General features: G+C 48.2%; 1 protein-coding gene across 18 annotated transcripts in view; it reads right to left on the bottom strand.

Annotated features, from left to right (window-relative positions):
* rapgef6 (Rap guanine nucleotide exchange factor (GEF) 6) overlaps positions 1 to 13,775 on the bottom strand; it is a 721,150-nt gene that overhangs the window by 612,736 nt on the left and 94,639 nt on the right. For all 18 annotated transcript variants that reach the window (XR_009655729.1, XM_060935824.1, XM_060935835.1 and 15 more), the window contains one exon: positions 218 to 291. Coding sequence is in view for 10 of the 18 variants with exons in the window: in XM_060935824.1 (XP_060791807.1) it covers positions 218 to 291 (74 nt within the window). In the remaining 8 variants the exon portion in view is untranslated. The remainder of the gene's footprint in view (positions 1 to 217; positions 292 to 13,775) is intronic.

Raw genomic sequence — 13,775 nt, 5'->3', positions numbered from 1 at the left:
GATGTTGTTTTAGGTCACATTTATGCAGAAATATAGAAAATTCTAAAAAGGTTCACAAACTTTCAAGTAGCACTGTATTTCATATTATAGAGTTCTTGACAGATAGACAAACAAAAATTACCAAGATTTTATTGGCACCAACCTGCAGCAATAACATTAAAAAAAACCACTCACATTAGCTAGAACTGAGCAGTTACAAACAGAAGCATCTACTCACCACAGTTACGTCTGATGGTTCCAAATTGATGTATTCACAGCCTTTTATTTCACATAGATAATTGCCAAAGCTGTCTAGAGAAAAGAAAAACAGGAGAGCAGCAATTGAGCTAAACATGTCTTTTTGACCATTAGGGCTGCACAATAACATATCTAGGCCTTATTAAAATATTTATAATACTGATGCTGCTATGCAAAAGTGATCTCTTACCAGAAAATGAAGGGCTATCTAAAATGGACTAGAACTTACTACATTAAAGTAATAATAATAATAATAATAATACATTTTATTTATAAGCGCCTTTCATGACACTCAAGGACACTTTACAAGAATAAAACAGATAAAATAAACACCACATAAAAACTACACAATATGAAATGGAAAAAAATTAACTGAACAGCAAAAATAAGAAAAAAAAGAGAGAAAAACAATGCAAATTACAAAGAATAGGCTATTTTGAACAGGTAAGTTTTGAGTCTAGATTTGAAAAAAGGAAGAGAGTCAATGTTACGGATATCAAGTGGGAGGGAGTTCCAGAGTTTAGGAGCAGAGTGGCTGAAAGCTCTGCTCCCCATGGTGCTAAGGCGTGCAGAGGGCATGGTGAGGTGAGTGGAAGAGGAGGATCTGAGCGAACGGGAGGAAGTTGCGATAGGGAGGAGATTTGACATGGGGGGGGGGCAAGATTGTGGATGGCCTTGAATGTGTAAAGGAGAATTTTGAAGTCAATTCTGTACTTAACTGGGAGCCAGTAGAATTGTTGTTGGACAGGGATAATGTGGTAGAATGAGGGAGTTTGAGATAATGCAAGTGGCTGCATTCTGGACCAGTTGAAGCTTTTGGAGGGGTTTGTGAAGGAGGCCAAAAAGAAGAGAATTACAATAATCAATACGGGAGGTGACAAGGCTGTGAACAAGGATAGACGTGGTATGGGGGGTGAGGGAAGGGCGGAGACGATTAATATTACGAAGATGGAAATATGCAGACCGGGTTATATTACTGATGTGAGATTGAAAAGATAATGAGCTATCGAGGATGACACTCAGACCCTTAACCTGAGGGGAGGGGAAAACTAAGGAGCTGTCGATTGTGATTGAGAAACTGTCAACTTTGGATAGTGTGGATTTTGTGCCAAGAAGAAGAATTTCAGTTTTGTCGCTGTTAAGTTTTAGGAAGTTTGAGGTGAACCAGGATTTTATTTCAGATAAGCAGTTAGAAAGGGAAGAGGGCGGGAACGTGGAATTTGGTTTGCTGGATAGATAGAGCTGGGTGTCATCCGCATAGCAGTGGAAATGGATATTGAATTTACGGAATATATTGCCAAGCGGAAGAAGATAAATAATGAAGAGAAGGGGTCCCAGGACAGATCCCTGGGGCACACCTGAGGAAACGGGGGATGACTGGGATCTGAAGGATTCGAGTTGGATGAACTGAGTGCGGCCCGAGAGATAAGAGTAAAACCAGTCAAGTAGGGGAGGTTAAACAGTTGAGCCTAAAAAAAAGACTCAAATGTTCACAGACCTTAGTTCTGTGTGTTCACAAAACCTCTACTGACACTGGCATTCAAAGCACCAGTAGCATGCTGTTGTCTGCGAAGCTAAGGCAGCATGATATTTGTGAAAAAGGTAACCAGTTGTTATGTAGTAATAAATGACACAAAGTGAACAGGACACCAGTGTGCAGCAAGTACATGGCACATCTCTTTATTTCTGACCTTAACATGAACAATAAACCAAAAATCACATGGCAATTGTATTTCCTCAGGCAATTTGCAGGCTGTTCATAGACAACACCCCATGCCAATAAAAAGGGAACTAATACTTAAAAAGTGTGTATCCAAGTAATGTGTGTACAACACAAACTCAAGCCCAAGAAACAGACTTAAAACAGGATGAGCAAACATCAGCACAAGAAAGCAACTGTGGTTTCACATATTGAAACAACATGAACAAATAAAAGTGCAAAAAATGCATTACTCACTCTTTGATTGGCTTCTGGCAACAAGTGTACTAAAACTAAAACAGAATAAAAGGTTAACCAAAATGTTCTTAATGCTCTTGTATTTTGCTAAGCACAAAGTCCTTGGTAGGAATGGCATTCCTCAGTCAATGCTCTCTTTTCTAGTTTTCTTTTGCAAACAAAAATAATGTAACCCAACCGGCTATGGGGAATGCAGAAACATGTGTCTTCATAATAGGTGATGTTGTCCGCACAAAAAGAAAGGAAGGCAAGACATTTTGAAAGCATCAGGCACATCTCAAAACTTTTGTAAAAGGTCTTAGTACAGAAAACAACACCAATTCTGAAAATACCAACGCTGAAAACAACGTAAAACTTGAAAGCCCCACATATGAAAGAGTCCATTAAAAGACAGGCTTGTTTTATTTTGATTCCCCAGTTTTCCCGTGTCCAGGATGCACAATATTCAGACACTAGGACATATCTACGTATCTTGCTGTGGAGAAGCAAAGCATGCGAGATCATTTCCTCATTTTTTTGCCAGCTTGTGTTAATTGGTTTAGCTGTTACATGCATGCATGAAGCATTCAGTAAAGTAACTGTTGTGCTGAAACTTCCGAATCAAATCAATCAATCAATCAATCAATCAATCAATCAATCAATCAATCAATCAATCAATCGATTAATTAATACAAACAAACAAAACCTCCCAACACTAAAAACAAGCCTGTGGCAAAACATTCTCCAAAAACCTCACAAGAGACACACACCAGGAGTTGTTCTCACTTCCAGTTTAACCTTGTTTCACATCAATAGAAAACATGTGGAGTAGAGTTTGACAGACTTCAACAAGGCTGAAGGCCATAATTGACAATATTCACACAGAGATAATAATGATAATCACAAGAATTGAGTTTAACAGTAGGTGGTAGGGTAAAAAAAAATACAAATCACAAACATTTTTAAATTAATAATATACAACCCCATCCCCCCCCCCCCCAAAAAAAAGTCCCCTCACCCTCCGTCTGCCTCAACCCTCAGGACTCCATTTCCCACAATCCCCCCCCCCACACACACACACACACACACCAGTTACTACTGCGTGCACTCCATCAACCAATCTGGAACCACTTCATAGGGGTGGTTTACGTGAGTTCTGATCACAATCACCTGAACCCTTTTGTTTTTCTTTGTATTTATACCTCTTTGTTTGGCTTGTCCTTTGCACAGTATTGTCTTCACTTCTCGGAGACCTACTGAGTGTTATTATATTGATTGTTTCTCTGCGTATGACCCTTTTTGCCTTCCGTTTTTTTTTTCCAGTTTTGCCAAGCCCTTGTGTCTTGATTGTCTCTCTTCATTCCTGGATTCTCGACTACTGCCTATTTTTCTACCACGATTTGTCTAGCCCCTGTTACTGTTTTGGATTTCCTGGTTTTGACCTGTCCTGGCTTTTGTACTCTGATTCTGGATTACCCTTCTCTCATTAAAACCTTGAGTTCATTTATAATCCGCGAGTGTCTGGTTTGTCACAGCCGCGTTACACTATGGGTACATGTGGTGGCTGCTAAAATTAATTTTTTTCTGATAACATGTACATACAGTAAATATACTATATATATATATATATATATATATATATATATATATATAGACACTATATTATATATATATATATATATATATATATACACACATACACACACACATTTGTGTGTGTGTATATATATCTGTAGCAGTTCTTACGGAGGGGTGGAGCACAGAGGACGGCAGGACAGAGATCAGGTTCAACAAATAGTTTTATTGTTACACTTCAGTCTAACACAATATGTTGCACACAGACACGCGCACACACACATCAGGTGTCTGGTTCGGGAGAGATTTCCTCTGCTCTCGCTCTCCCTCCCTAAATAGGGCGCGGTCACTGGGAAGACACACAAACACAGGTTAATTGCTCTCAGGTGTAGTGATTCTGCCACTCACCTTCCCTGACTCCGCCCTCCTGTCACAGACCGGCGCTTGACCACACCCCCGCTGCCACATACCCCCACCGCCCGACTCAGGCCGGGCAGCCGTCCGGCCCGCAGCCGACTCCCCCCCCCCCCCCCCCCCCCCGACGGGAGAGGAAGTCCGCCATGACCATCTGCGCCCCTGGCCTGTGGACCACCTTGAAATTAAAGGGTTGGAGTGCCAGACACCAACGGGTGATCCACGCGTTGGCATCTTTCATGCGGTGGAGCCACTGGAGGGGCGCGTGGTCCGAACAGAGGGTGAAAGGGCGTCCCAGCAGGTAATAACGGAGGGCGAGGACCGCCCACTTGATCGCCAGACACTCCTTTTCAATGGTGCTGTAGCGCCCCTCACGCACTGACAGCTTCCTACTGATGTAGAGGACGGGGCGGTCCTCCCCCTCCACCTCCCAGGACAAAACTGCCCCCAGCCCTCTGTCCGACACATCGGTCTGTAACACAAAAGGGAGAGAAAAGTCAGGGGAGTGTAAAAGTGGCCCCCCACACAGTGCAGCCTTTACCTCTGAAAAAGCCCGCTGGCATTGCTCCGTCCACTGGACCAGATCTGGTGCCCCCTTTTTAGTGAGATCAGTCAGCGGGCTGGTGACGTCCGAATAATTAGGGATAAACCTACGGTAATAGCCAGCCAGCCCCAGGAACTGTCTCACCCCCTTTTTGGTCTTGGGCCTTGGGCAGGCCGCAATCGCTGCCGTCTTATTAATTTGGGGACGCACCTGCCCGTTGCCCAAGTGGAAGCCCAGATACCGTACTTCCACCCACCCAATCACACACTTCTTTGGGTTAGCTGTGAGCCCCGCTCGCCTCAGCGACCTAAGGACGGCCCTCAGATGTTCAAGGTGCCTCAACCAGTCATTACTATAGATGATTATATCATCTAGATACGCGGCCGCATAGGTGGCGTGGGGGCGGAGGACCCTATCCATCAGCCGCTGAAACGTCGTGGGTGCCCCAAACAGCCCAAACAGAAGTGTGACGAATTGGTGTAAATCAAATGGTGTGGAAAAGGCCGTTTTTTCTCGGGATAGTGGAGTTAAGGGGATCTGCCAATATCTCTTCGTCAAATCCAGTGTCGAATAAAAGCGAGCCGTGCCTAGTCAATCGAGCAACCCATCAATACGAGGCATTGGGTACGCGTCGAATTTAGACACCGCGTTGACTTTTCTATAGTCCACACAGAACCGGACCGACCCGTCGGCCTTGGGTACCAAGACCACCGGGCTGCTCCAGTCACTGTGGAACTCCTCGATGATGCCCATTTCGAGCATGGTCTGAAGTTCTTCCCGAACCACCTTTTTTTTGTGTTCGGGTAGCCTGTAAGGGCGGCTACGCACTACCACCCCCGGGGGTGTCTCTATGTGGTGCTCTATGAGGTTAGTGCGACCGGGCAGGGGCGAGAACACATCCGAAAACTCGGTCTGCAACTGGGCGACCTCCGTGAGTTCGGTCGGGGAGAGGTGGTCTCCACAGGGGACCGGAGAGGTATGTGATGCCAATGTCCCTTTTTGAACCTCCGGCCCCAGCTCCGCCTTCTCCGGAACCACCGACACCAATGCCACGGGGACCTCCTTGTTCCAGAGTTTAAGCAGATTGAGGTGGTAAATCTGTAGCACCCCACCCCTGTCCGTTCGCCTCACCTCGTAGTCGACGTCCCCGACCCGCCGTGTGACCTCAAAGGGTCCTTGCCACTTGGCGATCAATTTAGAGCTCGACGTGGGCAACAGTACGAGTACCTTATCTCCCAGTGTGAACTCTCTAAGGCACGTACCCTTGTTGTACAGGCGGACTTGCCGTTCCTGGGCCTGCCGCAAATTCTCCTGAGTTAGGTGGGTGAGGGTGTGGAGTTTTGTGCGCAGGTCCATAACGTACTGAATTTTGTTCTTGCTTTGTGAAGGTCCCTCCTCCCAATTTTCCCGCAGCACGTCCAGGATGCCGCGCAGCTTACACCCATATAATAATTCGAACGGGGAGAACCCCGTGGAGGCTTTGGGAACCTCTCGCACTGAGAACAACAAGGGTTCGAGCCACTTATCCCAATTACGTGCGTCCTCACTTACGAATTTTTTAATAATATTTTTGAGGGTGCGGTTGAACCGTTCCACTAAACCGTCCATTTGTGGGTGATACACGCTGGTGCGGATCGGCTTAATCCCCAATAACCCATACAGTTCGCGCAGTGTTCGTGGCATAAACGTAGTGCCTTGATCAGTCAGAATCTCTTTCGGGATTCCAACTCGGGAGATGAGGCGGAAGAGTGCCTCTGCAATACTGCGTGCTGAGATATTGTGCAGAGGCACGGCTTCCAGGTATCGCGTTGCATAGTCCACCAGAACTAATATAAAGCGGTACCCTCGTGCTGACCGATCTAATGGCCCGACGAGATCCATCCCAATTCTCTCAAATGGGGTCTCGATTAATGGAAGAGGGCGCAAAGGCGTTTTTGGAACGACCACTGGATTTACTAACTGGCATTCGCGGCATGCCGTACACCACCTACGGACATCGCCGCGAATCCCCGGCCAATAGAATCGGGCCATTATTCAGGCTAGTGTTTTATCCTGCCCTAAGTGTCCAGCCATGGGATTAAAGTGAGCCGCCTGGAATACCAATTCCCGGCGTCTCTTCGGAATTAAAAGCTGCGTGACTCGCTCTTTAGTTTGAGTGTCCTGCGTCACTCAGTATAATCTATCCTTCATAATCGCGAAGTAGGGGAAGGACGGGGTGGCGTTCGGCTGGAGCGTTTGACCATCGATTACTCTCACTTGGTCAAACGCATGTCGCAGAGTCTCGTCTCGCGACTGCTCTAATGGGAAATCCGTGAGGGATTCCCCAATAGAGAGAGGAGGAGCCGGCGGCTCCTCACTCTGACGCGGAGATGACGTAGACGGCTCTGTGACAGCTGCTCCCGCCAAAGCGACACCGGGACCTCCCCCTGTCAAATGGCAGGACGCACTCTTTACTAGGCGTGTCATTAAACCCCGAAATCCCGGCCAATCAGTCCCCAAAATTAAAGAGTGGGCAAGGCGAGGATTAACCGCCGCCTTCACTATAAATTTTTCCCCTCTGAAAATAATGTGGACCGACACCAAAGGGTAGCGGTGAACATCCCCGTGCACACAACACCTTCACCCCTTGTGCTCCCCCCAATGCCTCGTCTTGAACCAGGCTTTGGCGAATTGAGGTCTGATTACAACCAGAATCCACCAACGCCTGATATGTAGCCCCTTGGATACTCACCGGTATGCGATACGCTCCGGCCTGATCGAGGGCGGCCTCTGGCGCGTCGGGGATCCGAACCACCGTGCCCACCTCCATCGCCGTGCACTGCTGTTGAAGGTGGCCTGGCTCCCCGCAGCGCCAGCAAACCGGCCCGGGCTTTCCCTCTGCACCGGTGATCTGGGGCTCACTCACCTGAGGTGGGGGAGAGACAGACACAGAAGGGAGAAACGGGAGGGCACCGCGGGTGCTGCGGGCCGGCTGGGGAGGTGCCGGCCCCCGCCTCCGCGGTGGGGGAACGGGGAGAGGACGGGACACAGGAGAAGGGGGAGGGAGAGAGAGAGAGAGAGAGAGAAGAGGAGAGAAGAGAAGATGCCATCTGCTGTCCTGCTGCCGGGACAGCCGCCAAATGGTCCTCCGCCAGCTCGACTGCCCGATCCAGCGACGCCGGGCAGTGGCATCGGACCCACTCCGCAGTTCCTGCCGGCAAGCGAGCGACGAACTGTTCCAGTACCACCTGGTCGATGATTCCCTCGGCGTCGCGGTTGTCAGCCCTCAGCCACTGCCAGCAGGCGTCCCGGAGCTGCTGGCCAAACGCGAACGGCCGGCCGACTTCCTCCAAGCGCAACGCGCGGAAGCGCTGGCGCTGCTGTTCTGGAGTGTGCCCCACGCGCTGGAGGACGGCCCGGTGGAGGTCTGCGTAGGCCAGCCGGCGGTCGGCGGGGAGCTGTAACGTGGCCAGCTGTGCCTCTCCCAATAGCAAGGGGAGGAGGCACGCTGCGCGCTGCTCCATCGGCCACCTCGAGGTTTCGGCGACTTGCCCGAAGAGCGTGATGAACGCCTCGGGTTCATCCTGCAGGCCCATCTTAGTGACAGTGAGGGGAGACGGGCCCGCGGTCGGAGTGCTGGTGGACCCCGCCAACGGGAGGAGGTGCCGGAACGCCTCCCGATCTTCTTGTTGGGCCAACACCAGGGCCTCGAACCGCTCTTCTTGCTCCTTTCAGAGGGTGAGTAGCGCCTGGTGCTGGCGTTGCTGGGCCATGGACCAGTTCAGCGAACGGGGAGGACTCCATGGGGCTGTTAGGCTGCTGTGCTCCAATTCCCGGGTTTCGGCACCACTGTAGCAGTTCTTACGGAGGAGTGGAGCACAGAGGACGGCAGGACAGAGATCAGGTTCAACAAATAGTTTTATTATTACACTTTTCAGTCTAACACAATATGTTGCACACAGACACACGCGCGCACACACACATCAGGTGTCTGGTTCGGGAGAGATCTCCTCTGCTCTCGCTCTCCCTCCCTAAATAGGGCACGGTCACTGGGAAGACACACAAACACAGGTTAATTGCTCTCAAGTGTAGTGATTCTGCCACTCAACTTCCCTGACTCCGCCCTCCTGTCACAGACCGGCGCTTGCCCACACCCCCACTGCCACAATATCATATATATATATCTATATATATATATATATATATATATCAGCTGGATAGTACAGTGGTAATGCTCACTGACTACGACATGGGAGATCGGGGTTCAAATCCTGGTCGGGGCAAAACATCATCCAGTAAGGGTCCTTAGGCAAGACCCCTCATGATACATCAGCCTACCTCAGGAATGAGTGAAGACATAACTGATAGAGTCATACCGGCTCAGACGTTGCCCGGGTCAACAAGGTCTGTGTCAGTTGCTAGGGAACCAGGGCAAACTGATGAGAAATGGGCTACTGGAACAAGACATCGATGGATGAGGACAGAAAATACGGATTTGCTGGAATGCTACTATACAAGCAATCCCAGAGAGAGGGGATACATGCAGCGAATGTGGGACCATTGGATACTTCGAAACCCACAATCAAGGCTAACAAAGAAACAGCCCAGTGTTGTATTTCATTTCAACGATGTTGTATTTCATTAATCTCTTTTTATTAATGAAATACAACAACGATGCTACGGCAAGGGGGAGCCAGGAAGACAGGTCAGCGGGGAGACGTCATCATCATCCCCACAACCAGAGATTGGGTACCAGGCCCCAACAGCTAACAGCCTCAACACAAGAGCTGCTGACCTGGAAGATCGTGACCCAACTGGAAACCTGAAGCCCCTGACGAATACCGAAGCTGAGTTGCCAAGTACCTTCAGAAGATCTACTAGTAGATGTGAATGCTGCTCTGAAGACAATCTCCACAAGATTGTCTTCAAGACCATCACTGAGACCAACAAGCTGATACACAGTACAGCAACAGTAATCATGGAGATGCTTGGACACAAGGTGGGCTCGGGACATAAACAGTATCCACCGTGGAAGAGACGATTAGAGGCCAAGATAAAGGCAGCATGGAGAGAAGTTAGCCAGCTAGCTGAACTACAGAAAGGGAACATGGTGAATAAAGGGGCACCCAGGAAGTACAACTCACTCTCCATACCAGAGGCACTCGAAACTGCAAAACTGCGACTAACAGCTCTGGCCACCCGGTTGAAGAGATACACCAAGGAGGGAGAGGCCAGGAGAATAAACAAGCTGTTCTCCACTGAAACAGTCAAGGTGTACTCTCAGTGGCAGGGGAACAACAACCGGTCAGACCCACCAAGAGCTGAGGTGGAAAAATACTGGAAAGACATATGGGAAAGAAAGGCATCACACAACACCGATGCCCAATGGTTAGTGGACCTAAGAGCTGACCACAGCAACCTCCCAGAACAAGAACCAGTAACCATCTCAATGGCAGACGTCCAAGAAAGAGTGTCAAAGATGAAGAGCTGGACAGCACCAGGCCCCAATATGATCCATACGTACTGGCTGAAGAAGCTAACTGCACTCCATGAACACCTAGCAGCACAGATGAACCAGCTGCTGAGGGATGAAACCCACCCAGAATGGCTAACCCAAGGCAGGACAGTCCTAATCATGAAGGACATCCAACTATCGGCCAATTACCTGTCTCTGCACAACATGCAAGGCCCTGTCAGGCATCATTGCAGCAAAAATGAGTAAGCATGTGGCTCAATACATGAGCGAGGCACAGAAAGGGATTGGCAGTAACACCAGAGGAGCCAAGCACCAGCTACTGGTCGATAGAACAGTCACCCGAGACTGTAAGAAGAGACAGACCAACCTGTGCACTGCCTGGATTGACTACAAGAAAGCCTATGACTCAATGCCACACACGGATACTGGAATGTCTGGAACTGTATAAGATCAACAGGAACCTAAGGACCTTCATCCAGAACTCAATGGAAATGTGGAAGACAACCCTAGAGGCCAACTCAAAACCCATTGCCCAAGTCAACATCAAGTGCGGCATATACCAAGGAGATGTGCTATCACCACTGCTGTTCTGCATAGGCCTGAACCCCCCAGGGATGTGAGTGACAAATTTAAAAAAAAGAGGAAAATTTTTAGGCTCAACAGACGACCCCGAAGTTGTCGTGGGGAGGGTATGGGAGGGTGTGCCCTCCCATTGGTGGGGGTCTGGGGGGTCTCCCCCACGAAAATTTTTGTAAAAAGGACTTAAAATGGTGACATTTTAAGCACATAAAATGTAAAATTTCTAAATTAGCACATTTCAGTTTAAAAAATGTTTTGGTCAAATTTCATGGTGCTTTAGTGATACATGTTTCAGAACTTGACAAAAAAATTTTGAAAATGAGAAAAAAGTGTCATGTTTCAGGTTTGGGGTGCCGTGTCTGGCCTTAAGTCTGAAAAATGTTACCATTGATACCAAACTACCACCACTACAAATGTCATGTTAGGCCATATGAAAATAATTTCTTGTTTCTCATCACTATTTTTCCTCAAAATGGGTAGGACGGGCTTATTTTATTTTTATTTTGTTTTATTTTTCTGCTATGTGGGGGATAAAACACGAAAAATTGGAATGGTTGGAGCAGACTCTGGTTTCAGAGGCATGACACTAAATTACCAGTGTAAAAAAAAAAGTTTATGGTGGGTCAATTTTTTTTGGTTCGGGCTGTAATGATTATGAGGAACAAGAATATAATTTTATGTGGCCTTACATAACTAGCAATAAAATTTAAACCCTGCCACCAGTTCATAGTACATGTACTTAGGCCCAATCCCAATTCTAATTTCTACCCCTTCCCCTCCCCCTTCCCCTTGGCCCTTCCCCTTGAAACTGAGCTACAAGGGATAGGGCTTGAAATTCAACCCCTACGTATTGGGATAGCCCTTCAACGATCGCATATGTCATCGCGTACCTCCGTCAGCGTTTACGTTAGCAAAACGCGACCAAATGCGTCATTGGCTGCGACCAGCCGCTACAGTCAGAGCCAGAGGCAGAAATCTCTGCTGGCAGGGTGTGATTTGTTAACTAACACCACTGAATGGGATATCTTTGGCGCTTTGTGCACCACATCCGACAGAATGAGGTGTCAGAACACTCATGTAAACAATAAAAGCGAGAATAACAGAACAAAACGTATGCAGTCAAGCAACCGAAAACAATACTCACTCCCAAAGCTTTTTAGCAGCAGCTTGGATTTCAGAAATCGCTGCTCATTCTCAGCTCGAAAGCGAATCAAGCGGCGGGTTTCCTCTGGATAACAACTTAAAACACGTAAATAATGGAGAAAATACATTTATGACAATCTTTCGCCGCGGGAACCGCCATCTTTCTGAAATCCGCATGAAATCTCGCTGAAATCCGCATGGCATTGTGGGAAATCACTCAAACCCCTTCGTTCGGAGTCAGCTCCAGGAAAATCTCCGTTTGGAGGGGTACAGAAGCCCTACCCCTTCCCCTCCGCGTTAACTGGGATTGGGATACCCCTACCCCTTCACGTGAACGCGCAAAATGGAGGGGAAGGGCCAAGGGGTTGGTCCAAGGGGTGAAATGGGATTCGGCCGTAGCAGTGCATGTACAATAGCGACTCCTCTCCACACAGCGATAATGATCAGATCGCTGTAAGGAGCTTTCGTCACTTCCGCTTAGTAAAATCCGGAAAAGTTTCGCGCCAGACTTTACCGAATATTTTTTTATTTTTTTATTTTTTTATTTTAGAAAACGCAGAAAACGATTTTTTACGCGGAAAGGCAATTTGAAAAACACGGATTTCCGCGGAAACGCGGAGATTTCACATCCGTGACCCCCTCAGTCGGATCATCACAAAGAGCGGCTATGGGTACCAATTCCGTAGTGGGGCAACAATCAGCCACCTGCTCTACATGGATGACATCAAGCTGTATGCCAGGAACGAGCGAGAAATAGACTCGCTGATCCATACCACCCGGATCTACAGCGATGACATAGGGATGTCATTCGGATTGGACAAGTGTGGCCGGATGGTCTCAAAGAGAGGCAAGATGATCTGGACTGAGGGGATTGACCTACCAGAGGGCAACAAAGGTGATATCCAAGACAGCTACAAGTATCTTGGCATCCCACAGGCTAATGGAAACCATGAAGAGGCCACAAGGAAGTCAACCACAGCCAAATACCTCCAGAGAGTAAGGCAGGTCCTGAAAAGTCAGCTGAATGGTAAGAACAAGGTCCAAGCCATCAACATGTACGCACTACCAGTCATCAGATACCCCGCTGGTATCATAAACTGGCCAAAGGAGGAGATAGAAGCCACAGATATCAAGACTAGAAAGCTCCTCACCATGCATGGAGGGTTCCACCCCAAGTCCAGCACCCAGAGACTATACACTAAGTGGAAAGAGGGAGGCCGAGGGCTAGTGAGCGTCAAGACCACGGTCCAGGATGAAACATCGAAAATCCGAGAATACATCAGAAAGATGGCCCCAAAGGATGAACTGCTAAGTGAATGTCTCAGGCAGCAGAACCCTGATGAGAGTGTAGAGGAGGAGGAGGAACAGACAACCTGGAGGGACAAACCCCTACATGGCATGTACCACCGTCAGATAGAGGAAGTGGCTGATATCAAGAAATCCTACCAGTGGCTGGATAATACAGGACTGACAGACAGCACAGAGGCACTAATCATGGCAGCACAAGAACAGGCCATAAGCACAAGAGCCATAGAGGCCAGGATCTACCAGAGTAGATCAGACCCAAGATGCAGACTGTGCAAAGAAGCCCCTGAAACAGTCCAGCACATAGTAGCAGAGTGTAAGATGCTAGCTGGATCAGCGTACATGGAGAGGCACAACCAACTGGCTGGGATAGTATACAGGAACATCTGCAACCAGTATGGAATAGAAGTACCCAAGTCCCAATGGGCCATACCACAGAAGGTGGCTGAGAACAACAGGGCCAAGGTTCTGTGGGACTTCAGCTTCCAGACTGACAAACAGATCCTGGCTAACCAACCGGACATAGTGGTGGTGGACAAAGAGCAGAAGAGAGTGGTGGTGATAGATGTGGCGATCCCAGCTGACGC

The sequence above is a fragment of the Neoarius graeffei genome, chromosome 12 (genome assembly GCF_027579695.1).
Source record: "Neoarius graeffei isolate fNeoGra1 chromosome 12, fNeoGra1.pri, whole genome shotgun sequence".
In the NCBI taxonomy this organism is placed as follows: domain Eukaryota; kingdom Metazoa; phylum Chordata; class Actinopteri; order Siluriformes; family Ariidae; genus Neoarius; species Neoarius graeffei.
Note: the sequence above shows the minus strand (reverse complement) of the source record. Positions and strands in the feature narration are given on the sequence as shown.